The sequence below is a fragment of the Marmota monax genome, unplaced genomic scaffold (assembly GCF_021218885.2).
Source record: "Marmota monax isolate L192 unplaced genomic scaffold, Marmota_monax_Labrador192_F-V1.1 WCK01_AAM20220418_F8-fsc00011, whole genome shotgun sequence".
NCBI lineage: Eukaryota > Metazoa > Chordata > Mammalia > Rodentia > Sciuridae > Marmota > Marmota monax.
Window position 1 is genome coordinate 6,127,877 of NW_026693082.1, and position 16,378 is coordinate 6,144,254.

Genomic DNA, 16,378 nt, shown 5'->3' on the forward strand with positions numbered 1-16,378 from the left:
TGGGAGGGCGAGAAGGCAGAGGAAGGGGCCTGGTCTGGGGGCTGTTGGGGAGAAGGGACGGTAGCCAGAGGCAGCAGAGGTGAGACGCCTATGGGAGCAAAGGGGCCCCTTGTGCCCGCAGCCCGTCGGGCGCACGGTGGCCACAGCCGCAGAGGCGCTCACCGGGGTGCTGCCGCTCCCGGCCACCAGAGGGCGCGGCCGGAGCCGGCGCGGCGGAGCCGGAGAAGGGAGGAGGGGAGCCGGTGGAGAAGGGTCAGCGGCGGCGGCAGGGCGGCGGCAGCGGCGCAGCTCTGCTCCCAGTGCGTCTCGGTCCCCGCGTCCAGGCAGGTCGCTTAGCCCCAGCGACCGGGATGCAGCCGCCAGCCTGCCGAGTCCGCCGCCTCGCGTCCCCCGCGCTGCTGGCGCTCCTCGCGTGCTCCGCTGGTAAGTAGCGGGCGGCCCGGGTGCGCGCGGGCGAGGCTTGGGGCTTCTCGGGCGCAGCTGCCCGAGCCCGGATGAGCCCCGGGAGGGAGGTGCTGGGTGGCCCAGCCTTGCCCCGCTGGTTTCCGCGTCCCGCTGCCCCGTCCTCGCCGCGCCGCCTCTCAGCAGCGCCATCTCCCGGCGCCCAGGCGGGACCCGGGGCGTGCCCGCCCGGTGCCTTTCTGTCCCGGGTCCCCGCCGCCCCTGCCGGGCCCCAGACTCGCGTCTCCCCGCCTCCTTCCGCCTGGAACAGGCGGGCTGGCGGGCGGCCGAGCCGCCGGGGCGCAGCGCCCACCCCCACAGGAAGCCGAGGGGAGCTGTGCAACTGCGAGAAACTTTGAAAGAGGTTGGCTGCGGCCCCTCCCCCCGAGTCCCGCCGCTGTTCGCCAGTCCCGAGCCCTGAGCGTCCGCGCTGTGCCCTGGCTGCGCCCGCGTGGGATGCCAGGCGGCAGCTGCCCCGCGCGCACTCCGCGACCCGGCGTCCCTCCCTCTGCGCGGCCTCGGACTTGCCCTGGCTCGCTAGGACGTGTGGCCAACTTGGCACCCTCCCTACTCTGATTCTGGGACGGAGGACGGGGTGCCGGGCCGGGCCTCGGTGTGCGCGGGAGTGGTGTGGGGACACCATGGGGAAGCTTTCTGAAGTCTGGGATCTTCACTGGGCAAATTAGAAAACCCGTCTGAAAACAATGCTCTCCGACTCTCCTGCTGTGGTAGAGGTTTTCTCAGAGCGCAGGAAAGGATAGCAGAGAATTCTGCAACATTTCTTAGCGGCTCCTCTGGGATTCCAAGATGTTGATTGTCACTGGGGTGTGGGCCCCCCATGCTGGGAGAGGTGACCTTGACTGGCATCAGCCAACTGATCCATAGGAGACAAGTCCTCCTGGTATGCCAGGGCAAGGACCCTAGGAGCATAAAGAAACCCTGGGCCCAGGAACCAGTGCAGGGAGCAACGCCCACAGGACAGGTGGGAACCTGGGTTCAAGAGGTAGACCTGCTCCTAAATGGCAGAAAGGGAGACTGAGCACTGCCCAGGTAGTGTTGATTGTGCAAGATGAAACTGCAACTCTAAGGTACTGGGCCGCGGGCTGAAGACATGTTTGAATTCGAGTAAATGGGGACCAAATGAGATGGGCAGAACCTGAAGCAAGTGGAGAGTCCTGATCCTTGGTTCCGAGGCGATCCTCATATGGCTTAGGGCAGCGCTAGATCGCCTCTACCGGCCTGCTCTGGCTCGGGAGTTTATGCTGACCTGCCAATGTTAAGAGGCATTCCTGCTAGGAAAACAGCTGGAAATGGACAGAGCAGTTGCTCGCCCCTTCCCCATTCCCTTTTTTGCTTGTGATTGTCATCTTTTGGGGGAGGAAATAGGTGATAAACAGAGTTAGGTCAAACCCCCCCCCCCCCCCCCCCCCCCGAGTGTATGGTAAAGAATTTAAAGGGGGGGGGTACTCTGGAGATTATGGAACTAAATTGACTCCCGGAGAACTTCAGACCTTCTGTGAAATAGATTGGCCTTCATTTGGAGTAAGTGGGCCCTCTGAGGGATCACTAGGTAAAGAGCTACATGAGCAGGTGCCCACATTAGTTTGAGATCAGAGAGAAGAAAAAGTGTCACTTTTAAATCCAAGCTGCTGTGGGACATAAATGGCGGTTTTATCTATTCTTGTGCTCTGGGATTCTGCCAAGTTCCTTCCTAATGCTAGAAAATAGGAGAGGCAAATGGAGGGGATCTGGAAAGGCCGGGTAGACCAGGTCCTGGACATTTTAAGGATGCTCAGGAGGTCTGCATTCTGCCTTCCTGGACATTTTAAGGATGCTCAGGAGGTCTGCATTCTGCCTTGGAACAATTTAGGTGTTGCCCCAAGCCATAGAGGTTAGCTCTGTAATTTTCTGCAAATGCCTGATAGGAGAGTCTGATGGGCCCAGGAATATCAGGGATGCTCTACCTCCTGAAGTGTTTTCCTCTTTGCTGCAGTTGGGCACAAGGTGGGATTGAGCCCTGACTCAGAAACACAAGACTATATGCAGGAGAGCGGGATGGGGAAAAGTGCAAGAAACCACCAGTTTGGTGGTGGTGGTGGTGGTGGAGGGTTGCACCTTTACATTAAAACAAAAACAAACAAACAAAAAACTCTAGAGAAAGAGGGTGCTGGCAGGGGGAAAAACACTGAAATTCCCCCAGATAGCTCTCTGGGGCTTAAGTTAAAATATTAAAGAGTCCTAAGATACAAGGGAAAAAGAAGCCATGAGATGATAGACACTGTTGTTTTATTTGGACTCAGGAAGCTATCCTAAAGCCTTCACTATTTCTGGCTCAAACTTTAGGCCTCCTCAAGGCCCAGACTCCCTGACTTCTGCCTCTGGAAATGATGCCAACAGTAGGGCAGAGGGGGGATCTGAGCCAGCTGCAGTGGCTCCTGCTTCTCCACTGCCCTGTCTCCTTTACTATCCAAGTTAAGGAAGGAGTTAAAACAATGCCAAAAGGATATTCAGATTTTATTTTCTGGGGAGGAGCTAGAAATGAATTGGAGAACAACAAAGGCAGTTTGGGAGTAATTATGGCCATATCATTTTTTCCTTCAAAACCTCTGTCTTGAGCTCATGGTTTCTGTGTTGCAATCACACTTGGTCCTGTGCATCTAAATTTATACTGTTTTGCTCCGATCAGTCTTGTTTTGTCCAACTTGAGTTTTTAGTCCTTTGTCTTTCCTTCTGTCTTTATTCAGAGATCAATTATTCAAGGAGAAGCTGTAAAATCTTTGTTTCCTGTTAGTTTTTATGTTTATTTCTGTGCATCTGTGTACTATATGTTGTGTCTGTATATAATATCTATCATGTACACGGTATCAAAATTGGTTTATAGATAAATGAGTACTCATAAATTTAGTAAATGGATCCAAATGTTTTTTAGTTCACATGACTTAAACATTTCAGATAAAGTTCAATTTAAATTGGCTGAACAGGTAAGAATAAAGATGTCTTTAAGATTACTAATCCACATGTTTTTCTAGGTGGTCAAGCAATCAATAGTGTTGCTTTCTACAAGATGTTTATAGTCTAATATCCATTGCTTCTAGAATTTTTCTTTAGCAGAAACTGATGGCATGTACCTGTAAACTACACTTGTCTGATAGCTTGGTTTTCATGAGTAACCTAAAGTTAACAATTAAAAATGAGTAAACTAGATTAAACATAAATGGGATTAGTTTTCATAAATGTGTTTGTTAGAGGAGACATTTGATCAATTTTCAAAATTAAAATACTAAAACATCAATTGCTAAATATTAATTCAGGTACTCTTCTTAAATTCCATAAGATAATATATACTTTAGTATTATATTGTTTTTATAGATTGGTAAATGAAAAAAAGGGGGAATTTCATATTGCTTTGTTTCTGCATCTTCACTAAAGCAAGGTTACTAAAGGATAAGATTCTAATACATGTAATTCTATGTGCAAAGAGTACAAAAGGTTTCAGCTGTGTTTAATTAAAGTACTGCAAAAAGCATATAAAGTATTTCATGCTATTAAAATGGAGTAATTTGTCTAAATTTAGAAATTTCATAAGGATTGTTCCAAAATGTAAATTTAAGAGTCAGCAACTAAAAAGATATAAAAGGTATGGAAATACATTTTAGTGTAAAAATGTTTCTGGAGGAAAAAATATTTCATGAGGTGAAATAAACAAGTCATAAAATGTCCAAGTAAGTTATGCAAGGATTTTGGAGATGAATCTCAAAAAAATTGTGTGTGGTTAAGTTGGCTGTTATGAACATGATTAGTTAATATATTTAAGGGTTTTTCTTGAGGTCAAATATTAATGTACTAACAGAAACCAGAATTTAATTCTGTATGTGTTAAAGTAACAAGGGTTTCTTAAAACATTGGTCTGGTCTTATCTAGCAGGATAATTTTTTGTGTCTTTTAGGTTCTATTATTTAGGAGAGATAGTCTTAGAGGAATTAGGGGTTGTACAAATCAAATTGAATATACAACTAATTTTTAGATTATTACACTACATTGAACATTCTATTTTTTTAAAACTTAAACTTGGTTAATCTGAGGACATCAATGTAATTGTGATTCTGTTACTAGCTTCTTTATATATCAGATATATTTATGTCCTCCAAGTATACAAGTCTTTTTTACAGCATTTTACTAAGCTGGTGTTCTCCAAAATAAAGTCTATAATAATAGTTTCTTTTAGGCTTATTTAAAAAATAACAAATTTAGTTATTTATTTATATCACTATTTTATATTCAGATAAAAATGACTATCATAATAATTATACATGTATATAATTTTCTGATACTCCTTACACTGGGATGGGAATTTAATGTATTTTTAGAAGATAATAAGGAGAGCCTGGTTTGTTTAATTGTTGACAGTATGAAACATAAGACATTTTGCCACTTTTCCCAAAAAGAAAGTTGGGAGCTCTCTAATTGCTTTTTTTTTTTTTTTTTTAAATTATTATTATTATTATTATTCATGTTCCTGATAAGATGATACATTGTGTTAATTGATATTCATATAATCTCAGGAAATAATATATAAAAACTTTATAAAATGACATCTAAGAAATAAAACACTTTCCTTGTCAAGAGGCCACCTCCTCTGTGTTAAGACTCTGCCTCTTACCTTATAAGTACATGTTAGAACAACTCCAAAGAGGGCTAAATTTAACTTTATTTAAAGTTAAGTTCAAAAGATAGATTTTTTTGTTGTTAAGATTACTGTGATCTCAAAATAAATAAGGGATGTAATATATAACTAAGTAAAGGTTTGACATTATAAAAATTATGCTTCTTGGTTTATAGCTATTATACAAACTACATGTTTTTGTTCTTGTCAATTTCATTATATATTTTCCTTGTAAACTTTATAACTGCTGTTAGTGGTTTACAGAAGTACATCTTTTAATATAACAATCTGAGTTATTTGAGACAAAAAGTTATCAGATAGGATATAAGGCTCACTTCCAGCACTAACACTAGCCCCTATTAAATAGAAATGTTAAGTAACTATAACATCATAGACATTAATAGTACTCCTACTCTAGGACTGGTAAAATTGGCCTGCTAGGTGTTTAAAACCAAAATTTGGAGACTAAAGTTAATGAAATAAAGGTCAAGGAAAAAAAATAGCCAATATTTTGGCACTTACCCTTTAAGTCAACCAGAACCTAGAACAATGAGATCCTATTATTATTATTATTATTATTCCCAATAAAATGACACATTGTGTTAATTGATATTGGCCTTGCACTTCTGGTGAGTCACTCTGAACTCCTCATCAGGGAGACTGAGAGGACCCTAGAGAACAAGAAGCCAACCAATGCACATGCTGCAAAGAAGAGGGTCATTGGAGAGGGGAATGTCCCTAATGTTTCCAAGGGAAGCCAAATGTAGTCAGCAAGACCCTCATCTATTCTGGCAGATGGCACAAATGGTAGAAGAAACTAGAGGAGGTCAGAGGCTTCTCACTCATCCCCAAGAGTAACCCCCTGAGGAATCTCAGCTGATTTTTCACAGTAGATAGGAACAAGGTTAATTCTGACCAACTTGGTCTTAAACACCTAGTAGGAAAATTATAACCAAAGTATAGCCATACATGGGCTGGTGTTCATGGCTAAGGAGGTATAACTGGTGCATAGGGGTTAGAGATCACCTGGAAGTTACAACTAAGCAAACTGTGTCAGGAAACCCACCCTTACTGGATCAAGTGTTGCCAATTATCTTGTTAATGCTTAGGTCTAGCCATACTAGATAGACAGGATTCTCCCCTTATGAGATTCTTTATGGACCTCCTCCTCCTATCATAAGAGATATACAAGAAGCTCTTTTAAATATTGGAACACATTACTCTGAGGTAGCAGAGGCAGGCTCTAGATTCAACCTTGACCACTATACACCATTAGGTTAGGGAAAAGCTACTTGTGACCCTGACCACAGATGCCTGCTGTTTAAACCAGGAGATGCTATTTGGGTAAAAGAGTGGAATGTCCAACCCCTAAAGCCTCTTTGGAGGAGTCTGCTCACCATCATTTTGTGCCGCAGTCCGGCTGCAGCAAAATAACCGGGGGGTGACGAACAACTTGTGTACGTTGATACAGCAGGAGTGGGAGCCATTTATTGTAGGACAGGAGGGGTATTTATACATTCCACACAGCTTATCTTAGTTAACATAAACTAGATACATCAGTCAACCAATAAGGAATCTCCACACTTAATGGCTCGCTGGCATTACTTCACAAACCACTCCCTCTGGCATAATGCCAGGCGCCATCTTGACTTGTTTACAGCCCCTAACAATTTTGTCCACCCCTACTGCAGTAAAAGTGGCCAATGTGGCCCCTTGGATTCACCACAGCAGAGTGCAACCAGCTTCTTATGATTGGGAGTACATTCCCAGTCCAGCTACACCATGTAAGTTGACCATCCAAAACAAGCAAGCTACACCCCGAGAGGCTCCCAAGGACTACAGCCCTGCTTTAGTCACTCTGGAAGCTGACTAATCTACGCATGGCAGAAGCTTGAGGAATCAACCGCTGGCTGGGATAAATGGACAAGTCTTATTTTCTATGTACAGTGAGGCTTTGGTGCTGCCCCCCGCCCCACCCCCACTTTATTCCTCTCCGTTGTCACATTCTTAGCCTTAGTTTTCACTGTAGGATCAACAGCAACTGCTCCAGCCAGCTGGCACTGGGTTGAAAAGCTTCTATTAGCAGCCTCTCATCCGCTTTTGACAGGATGCTTTGTTACTCTTGGTTGTGTTTGATCTGGCTCCCGATTGTGGACTTGAGTCTCTTACCTTGTGACCCATGTCTTCATATGACTCAACAGGCCAAGTTGTAGCCACAATCCTACTTGATCATAACCATTTCTCCTACTAGGAAACTATCTCAGGAATCTGTAGGTTGGATAAAAAGGTCACCCACATCTCAGTCCAGACCTGTGAAAGGTTAGAATCCCAGGGAGTTATTTGGAGGATGGTTTTCAACTTTGGCGGGGGGGGTGTTCAAGAGTCTCCTAAGTATTGTGGCTTTTATGTTAGGGGGGTCTGCCTTCTCCTGCCTTGTCTGTTACCCCTGGTTATAAGATCTATTTCTAGTTTCATAGAGGCTCTGGTTAAAAGGAAAATGGTCACTTATGTCATGATGTTATGGAAATATAAACCATTAAACTCTTTGATCCTGAAAGGATCTTAGCATCAAAGTGGAAATTTGGTAGAGATTTTATCAGGGCGCAGAAAAAGATAACTTGGCACCATCAGTATGAATGTGAACCTTCCCCAACTCAGTTGCAACACTATTGCTACTCTGTAGTATAGAAAATAGAAGGCCTAACCTGAAATATGTACTACCTCACACGGGAAACAAAGAACTACTATGTAAAAGGAAACTGACAAGCACATATAAAGCTATACCTCTCTATGCTAAATTCTCAGCCTTTTGATGAGAATCCACTGAGCCTGTATTGGCACAAATAAACACTTCCTGCTCAATGCCGTGGTGTCCTGTGTCTCTAAGCGCGAATCCTGCTTCCACAATGTCCATTTCTTTTTCCAATCTCCTCACAAAGGCCTATAACCCCACCCTTTTCTCATAAAAGGATGTGGTAAAAGTCTTTTTTTTTTTTTTTTTTAAATCCTTATGATTGACTATGATGTGATTTGTTCAAGTTGAAAAGCTTGGCTGAAACAGTTATTTCCTTTCAGAGTGTTATAATGACACTGTCCTCTCAGGCTTGCTTGAGTTTCTAGGCTCTAAAAAGGCAGTAATTTCAAATTTTAGAATGTTGCAGTTGAGGAAGAAACCTAGCATTATTGCACACTGCTTTCGTTAGCCACTGGAACCTTGACAGTCTGTGTTTAATTGTATCGAAGTTCTCCAAATAGGGGCCTTATTTGCTGTTTCTGTACATCCCAGACATTTCTGTAGGTGCTCTGTAAGTGTGGGAAAATCGAATGACATTAGTTGGTAATTGTTCACACACATGATTAATTTGCCGACTCTGTAATTAAAGTTGTTAGGGCACCTTGGACAGAGAAGGCTGTAATTGATCATCTTTGGTGGAAGAAAGCATTGTTGGGTGGTAGCCCTAGGGAGAAGGGGAAGTTGAAGATTTACAAAATCGACTAGGTGACTGCTGGCTGTATCAGTTGGCTTATTGCCTGGAAGTTTGTAACTCACCAAATGAGTGGGTGGTAGCAGAAACTGGCATTCTATTTACAGCACTGCACTTAATAATGCTGTACTGGGGATATTATGCTTGTACATGATGCCTACAATGTATAGGCTGAAATGTACATTTGCATTTCTATGTGTAATCTTTTATTACCGTTAGGGGAGTATTTGCACAGTCCAAACTTGATATTACACTGAAGGACATTCAGAATGAACTAAATGTCAACACATTTCTAGAGATGTCGATTAGCCTTGTGAAGTTGTCAGATAAGCACAATAAATAAGACATAAAACCCATTAAAAGGTCCCTGTGAGACATTTGGGCTTTGTGAACTGGCTTTCATGGGTTGGTAGAGACAGGAGGCTGTAGTCTCTGGGGTCGGAAGTAAAACATGACTATGTTTTATTGAGGTTTAGTTTGATGTTAAGGGAGGGATATTGAAACATATGAAAACAAAGAAACATATAAGGATATCATGAGTGGGGCCTGATGATTGCCTTAAAATTCTGCTAAAACAGTGTAATAAGAGTTCTGAGATGGGATCAATCCTGAAAGTTTATGAATACCTTAAATATTCCCTTACAAGATTGGTTCAGCTATGGATAGTTTCTTGACAGACTTAACATTTATTTAAAAATTTTTTGGCAGGGTGGTGCAGGGAGGTCAAGATAGCACACATCTGTAATCTCAATGTCTCGGGAGGCTGAGGCAGGAGGATTATGAGTTCAAAGGCAGCCTCAGCCATGGTGAGTGGCTGAGCAACTCAGGGAGACCCTGTCTTAAATGAAATACAAAATAGGGCTGGGATGTGGCTCAGTGGTTGAGTGCCCCTGAGTTCAATCCCCAATACCAAAAAAAAAAAAAAAAAAGAAAAGAAACATTTGTTTTAAATCCATATTCATATACAGACAAAATTCACAGTAACTTCTGTCCTAATGTCTGGCACCAGTTGTGGAGTCAGATTTATTCAAGCCTTTTGGTCACTACTTATTTATTAGCTGAATGACTTTGAAGCCTCATTTTTCTCATGTAAAACTGAAGACATGTATTGGTTAGGAACCTGGAAACTTTTCTGTCTCTTATAGTTTTAAGGAAATGATTCCACAGTAGCAGAAACTGCTAATTGCCTACACAAGAGTCCTTTGAACCCTCTTTTCCTAACAAAACTCAATGGGATTATACTGAGGTTGAGGGGATGGTTAGAGGAATGGTGTCAGTGGTGGCAATTTTCAGTAGCTCTTGCAAATAGGGGTGTCTAGTGATGAATCCATAAAGATTATTGGATAGAACAATCCAGTAATCCTGCTCGAATGCAGGCCCTTTTTGCCATGTTTCATTCCCCCTTCTCCTTATTGCTTGTTCCATGGATCTGATGGCTGGAGCTGTGGAGGCCATGTTGTGGCTAGGAGGTGACCTTGAAGACAGAGGCAGGCAGTAGTAAGGATGATAGAATGGAAAGAGAAGAAGCCTGGGTGCCAGGAAGATGTGGAGCATCCTGTCAGTCCTGTCTATCACCTATTTGCAGTTTTGCCTTGTATAAGACTCTATGCAGCCAAACAGTCCTAATTGATACATCTGTGAAGAAGCTGATTCAAACCAATAAATAATAGGTATTAGCTTGTATCTTTCACATCCCTGTCTCCTCTCGGTAGGAGCCAAGATTGTATTTCTTAGCGCCTGCCAAAATTAGGGATGATTTTTTGTTCTGAGCCAATTCTTGCTCAGATTCCTTTCATTGCAGCGAGTCAGAAGTTTTAAAACAGCAAGTCAGACCTAATTCCAGGCTGTGTGTGTGTGTGTGTGTGTGTGTGTGTGTGTGTTTTAAACCCTCCCTTTATCACTGAGGCAGTACACAGATATCACCAGTACCGATTTAATCTTACAGGTGCATTCCTTGTCATTCAGGACCCCCAAGTTAGCATAGCCTCCTTGGTCCTGAACTTGATCCATGGGGGTTTGCCTGCAGTTGACAGTCAACCTCCAGGGTACAAGGAGCATCTCCTGCAAGTGGGACAGGGGATAGAGAGAAGATGTTTGTACCCTTTTTAAAATTTCCTTGGAACTGAACATTTTGGGGCCCATAATAGAGCATGCCCTAATAATTAACCTCATTTGAAGCATCAAGGTCAAAGATTTTTGCTGCTGGTTAGATACATTGTAAGAAAATAAGCAATCATAATGTCTAGGCATAAAGATAGTACATATAAGGACTTTGCAACTGTTTTTCCTCTTGTAGCACTAGGTGCAATCTGCATTTGGCATTGTTCAGGTTCCTGCTTAAAAATAATGTACTGGAGTCCCCATAGGTTTACCCCACCTCTCCCACGATAAAGGAAAGTTGTGGTGAGTGTCAAACTCCTTGTGCCTAGTATTGATTGAGAGTCTCCCTTGCTGCCATGATTTCAAAGTATTGTTCACTAAGTGACTCCCGGAGAAACACCATTGTTATTGTACAGGCTCACTTGAATTGCTAGACAGTGTTGATTTCCTAACATTAAAAAGAATGTTACAAGGAAAAACTACCCAAAGTTTGCTTCATTTATTAAAAAGTAATTGTTGAGGACCTACTATGTGTCAAGCATCGGGATATTGCTGAAACAAGACGGATCTGCCTGTCTCCCCCCTTGTAGAGCTGGCAGTGTAGGAGGGAAGGTGACACCAAACAATAACTACATAGAAGCTCACTGTAGCTTCTGTGGAAGACACTTTGAGAACATGTTGCAGAAAGATCTATGGCTTTCAGCGAGTCTGGGGCAGGGGTTTTCTACTGAGAAAGATCTTGTACTCAGGGAACATTCATCAATGTCTGGAGACCTTTCGGATGTCATTGGATGGTGTGGCAGTGGTTGCTGCTAGCATCCAGAGCCAGGGATGTAGCTGGGTGACCTACAATGCACAGGACAGCTGTGCCCCACCACCAAACAATTGATTATTGGGCCCCAAATCTCAACAGAACCAGGGTTGAGAAACCTTGGAATAAGAGCTTAAAGAAGGCCTCCATGAGGAAGTGAGACTACCTCTCAGACATGAAGGAGAAGTGGAACCCATGAAGTGGAGGGGAAAAGAGCGAGCCAGCAGAGGGACCCAGCTAGGCTGTGAAGGAATCCTGTGGAGGAAGGACAGAGCCCCAGCGAGTGTGAGAAAGAGGCTGGCGACATCAGCAGGGGCCAGCTTGGACAGGGCTTGCAGACTGGGTAATGCATTCAGGGCTGTGTTGAAGGGCTGTCATGGGACAGTGCGTGACTTGACTTGATGGAGCTCACTCTGGTCGTCCTGTGGAATGGGGGTTGGAGGTTGTCAGTGTGGACCTGGGGAACCCTGAGGAGGCTGCCCTAGCAAACTAGTTGAGAGATGATTAAGCCGCTGTGATAGATTGGGCACAGTGGGCTGGGAGAGAGGGTGGGGGCAGGGATGAGTCATGGATTTCTGTCAGGAGCTGCCGGTGTGTTGTGTACCGACTTAGGAGCTAATGAGGAAGACCAGATTTAAGAAAAAAAAAGTTCTTATGGTTAAATATGCATAGCATAAGATTTATTCAGCCTCATAAATCTTAGGCATATAATTTTGTGGCATGAAATACCAGACTTTTTTTTTTTTCAGATATATTTTTAATTTTGGGGGGAAGTGAAGCTGATCAGTTCTGGACAAGTTCAGGTTTTGAACTGTTAGATATTTGGGTCAGGAGCTCAGAGGAGAGGTCCTGCTGGAGAGGTATTTGGGCTTGGGAGTCCCTGCACTATGTGGCAATTCGGAAGTTTTTTTCTTTTCTTTCTTTTTTTTTTTTTTTTGAAGAGAGACTTGATTGACAGAATAAATTCACTTAAGCTTTTATTCCAAATGTGTGTGTACAGAGATTTGGTAGAAGTTGGGTAAGAAAGCAGTCTTTATCTGTATGGTGGAAAGCTGAGAATTCAGACAAAAAAAAGAAAAAAGATTTTAGTCTCATCAAAGAAGATTTGCATGGATTTGAAGTCTAGCAATACCATTTCCTCCTAGGGATATAACTTATCTTTATTCCTAAAAGACTATGTTATGAAACGGAAAAGGTGATATATTTTAGTTTACATCATTACTTCCCATAAGCAGCTCAAGGCTTTTTATGCATCATGTTAAATTTATCTCCTCTAGGTCCTTGAGGGGTTTATGCAGGAGGGCTGTACTTTTTACAAAATAAAGGAAGTTAAGTGGACAAGACCAGCTGTGAAAATCGCTTCATTATTTCCCTAGATTTCCTGTCTAGCTGTCCGTCCCTGTGCTAAGACTTTGCTGTTGGTAACAGGAGCAAAGGGCTCTTTGCCTTTTACTGTAGGCCAGGTACTGTTCGGAACCTGAACGTACACTGCCCTCTTTTTGATTCTTATTTCATTTTCCCCTCTGCAGGGAGAAAAGCAGGCTCAGAGAGGTCAAGTCACTAACCTGAGGTCGCTGAACTACTAAAAGGTGGAGCTGGATTTGAACCTAGTTGGTCTGAGTCTAGGGTTTGTGTTTTGACCCTGTGCTGTTCTATTTCTCATAGTCAGGGAAGGCTGGGGTCTAGGTCTCTTAGACTGTGACATCTTTCTATTGTGTTTTGAAGCTTTAAGGACACAGCTCCTGGAAAGAGCTTGAAGATTTCTTCAAGAACTGAGTTCCCTCCTGTTTCCCTCCCTGCCTGGCTATTCCTTTTTGTCTTCTTGTAGGTTTTCCCCCTGAGATGTTGTGGTCCCCTGCCCTGATTTGGCTCCCCATGTTGTTCCTGCATAGGTGCACCCTGTCTTGTGACTTTGTCCTCTGCTACTGCGGAGACATCAGCATTGGGACCTCTCCCTGCACTCCTCCATGCCGGGCTCCCCATCTGGAGGCTGGCTGCTGTGGGAGACTTCCACTTGAACGTCCACACCTGCTCACCCACCCTTAGGATTAGCCTGTGTGTGATGTCCCAGTCAAGGTGTCCTCTCCCTCCCGCCCTCAGCAGTATGCTCTGTCAAAGGCTCTAGCTTCTGTATCTTCAGTCTCAGTCCTCTGTGCCTGGACACTGCCCCACCTCGGTTCAGGCCTGGATCTGTCCTTGCCTTAGCTGGCCTGTTGGAATCCTTTTTTTTCTCCCCACAGCCGCTCTCCACACTAGCTCCAGAACATGCCTGGGACACAGAGCTTAATATGGTATTTTCTCTCTTTGAATACTTCAAATGATTTTCCAGATTCCCTAACACTAACCCCTTTCATGATATGGCCCCTGCTACTCTCAGCCTCATCTCTAGCCCTAGTCAGTCTCCCTTAGATGTCTCCACCCTAGACTACCCCACCTTCGCCAGGTGTTCCTGTCTCTGAAGTCCTAGGCTGTGGGGGAGGAGTGGTGAGTTCAGGGAACTCTGACAGATCAGGTCTGCCCTCTTGCCTCAGAAATCAAATGGAGAAAATATTCAGCATTTGTTTTTTGGGGATTGGCTAACTTCACTTAGCATTATCTTCTCCAGCGCCATCCATTTACCTGCAAATGTCATGATTTTTTCTCTTTTATTGCTGAGTAATATTCCATTGTGTATATATGCCACATTTTTTTAATCCATTCATTGACTGAAGGGATCTAGATTGGCTCCACAGTTTAGCTATTGTGAGTTGTGCTGCTATAAACATTGATGTGGCTGTGTCCCTGTAGTATGCTGTTTTAAAATCTTTCGGGTATAGTTGGAGGAGAGGGATAGCTGGGTCAAATGGTAGTACCATTCCCAGATTTCCAAGGAATCTCCATACTGCTTTCCATATTGACAGCACCAATTTGCAGTCCCACCAGCAGTGTATGAGTGTGCCTTTTCCCCCACATCCTTGCCAACACTTATTGTTGTTTGTCTTCATAATTGCTGCCATTCTGACTGAGGTGAGATGATATCTTAGAGTAGTTTTGATATCTCTGATATAAGGAGGCTGACTCATAGTGGTGTAGGGAGGGGGAGCATGGGAGGAATAGACGAACTCTAGATAGGGCAGAGGAGTGGGAGGGAAAGGGAGTGGGCAGGGGATTAGCAAGGATGGTGGAATGTGATGGATATCATTATCCAAAGTACAAGTATGAAGACACGAATTGGTGTCAACATACTATATACAACCAGAGATATGAAAAATTGTGCTGTATGTGTGTAATAAGAATTGTAATGCATTCTGCTGTCATTTAGTTTTTTTAAAAAATCAATAAAAAATGAAAAAAAAAATCAAATGGAAAAAGTAATGGTAAGGCAGGGAAGGAATTCAATCAGTATAGCTATATCAGAAAGCAGAGGGACCAGGCATCCTTAGTCCTGTTCAGACAAGGGCTTCAGGTTTACATGGGGGTAGGGACAAAAGTGGAGGGGAGGGGGAAAGAAGGAGAAGGGTGGGAGTATGCTCAGATACGCAGCCTTGGTCAAACTGGGATCTGGTTGGTTATTTTCCCAGGTCTGGTTCTGAGGGCTCCAGGGAAGTCATTTTTGCTTGAGGGGATAATCTGGTTCCCATCATGAGGTGACGGCACCTGCTGAGGGGGACAGCCTTGGTTCCTGTCATGGGGTAATTGTTCCCTTCAGAGGGCCAGTCCCATCATGGGGTGATCTGTCTGCAAGGCTTGCTGTTCCTGGAATCTTGAAAACATCTTATTTCCTCTTATCTGGGTGCCTTCAGCCTTAAAGGGGGAGGATTATCAGCTTTAGACAGACACTCCTTAAATAATTAACATGTCTACCTGCAGAGTGGAGCAGGAATCTGACCCACAGTTTAAGACAGAAAGGAGGCAGATACAAAGTGAAGGCAGAGACGCCAAGCCAAGCTTTAAATTACCCATCGGACATCTGCAGGCCAAGTGCAGAGTCAGTGCTTTTAGCAGAAGCAACCTCTAAGCCCCGTCACAGCCTCACCCCAGCAACTCTCTCAGGTGTCCCTGCCTCACTCACTCCCCCACTCAGTGGTGGTCCCTGCCTCCCCTCAGCTTCGTTTCCGGTTACATTTTTCTCTTGCAGGTGTTCATGCCCCGGGCACACTGGACTGTTGACCCTGCTTTGTGTGTGGAGGTCTGTTTCCAGGTCTCCTTGGCTTTGCACTGGAAGTCCCTGTTGCACCTGCATTGGATCTGCTGCCCCAAGCTGGGCATTGAGCTCACACCAAGCCCTGCTTCCCTCCCTGGTAGCCTCCCTTCTGCTCCCTCCGCTCGGGCTCCCTTGTGACTGCCATTAGAATGAGCTTCTCTCTACTTGTTTTTTGACTGACTGGCTCCTCTCCTCCATTAACGGGTAAGCTCCTGGGGAGCTGCACATACATCTCCAGTTTCCCCACTTCTAGCATAGCACATAATGTGGGACACCTAATACACACACAGCGACTCTAGTCTATTGAACTCAAATGATAATCTGAGTGAGTAACGATAAAGACAATAGCTGCTGACACCTTATAGCACTTAGTATGTGCCAGGCCCTATTCTAAATATTACACTAGCTAAGCCATTGGGTCCTTAGACACCTTGTGGGCTGGTTCTGTCATTTAGCCCCAGAGTGGAGTGACAAGGCCCTGCACTCTGGGGAAGTGGCTGGAGCTGCTACCCTGCGTGTCTGCAACTGCAGGGCCAGTGGATGAAGGGAAGCGAGGCAGGCTCTCTCCCTTGTCACAGGGCCACACTTTTTTCCTTCTGTTCCCTTCAACCTCTGTGGATGACCTCCAAAGCATGTAATTGGAAACAAATAAACTGGCCTTGGGCCACGTGTGCATCCTGGAGCTTAAGGACCCT

At 44.4% G+C, this 16,378-nt stretch overlaps 1 protein-coding gene across 1 annotated transcript in view; it reads left to right on the forward strand.

The window, feature by feature from the left end:
- The first annotated feature begins 203 nt into the window (after positions 1-203).
- The window catches only part of B3glct (beta 3-glucosyltransferase), a 103,707-nt gene continuing 87,532 nt past the window's right edge, over positions 204-16,378 (forward strand). Inside the window, exon 1 of the mRNA XM_046454310.2 lies at positions 204-423. Within this exon, the coding sequence (XP_046310266.1) occupies positions 351-423 (73 nt within the window). The 5' untranslated portion in view covers positions 204-350. The remainder of the gene's footprint in view (positions 424-16,378) is intronic.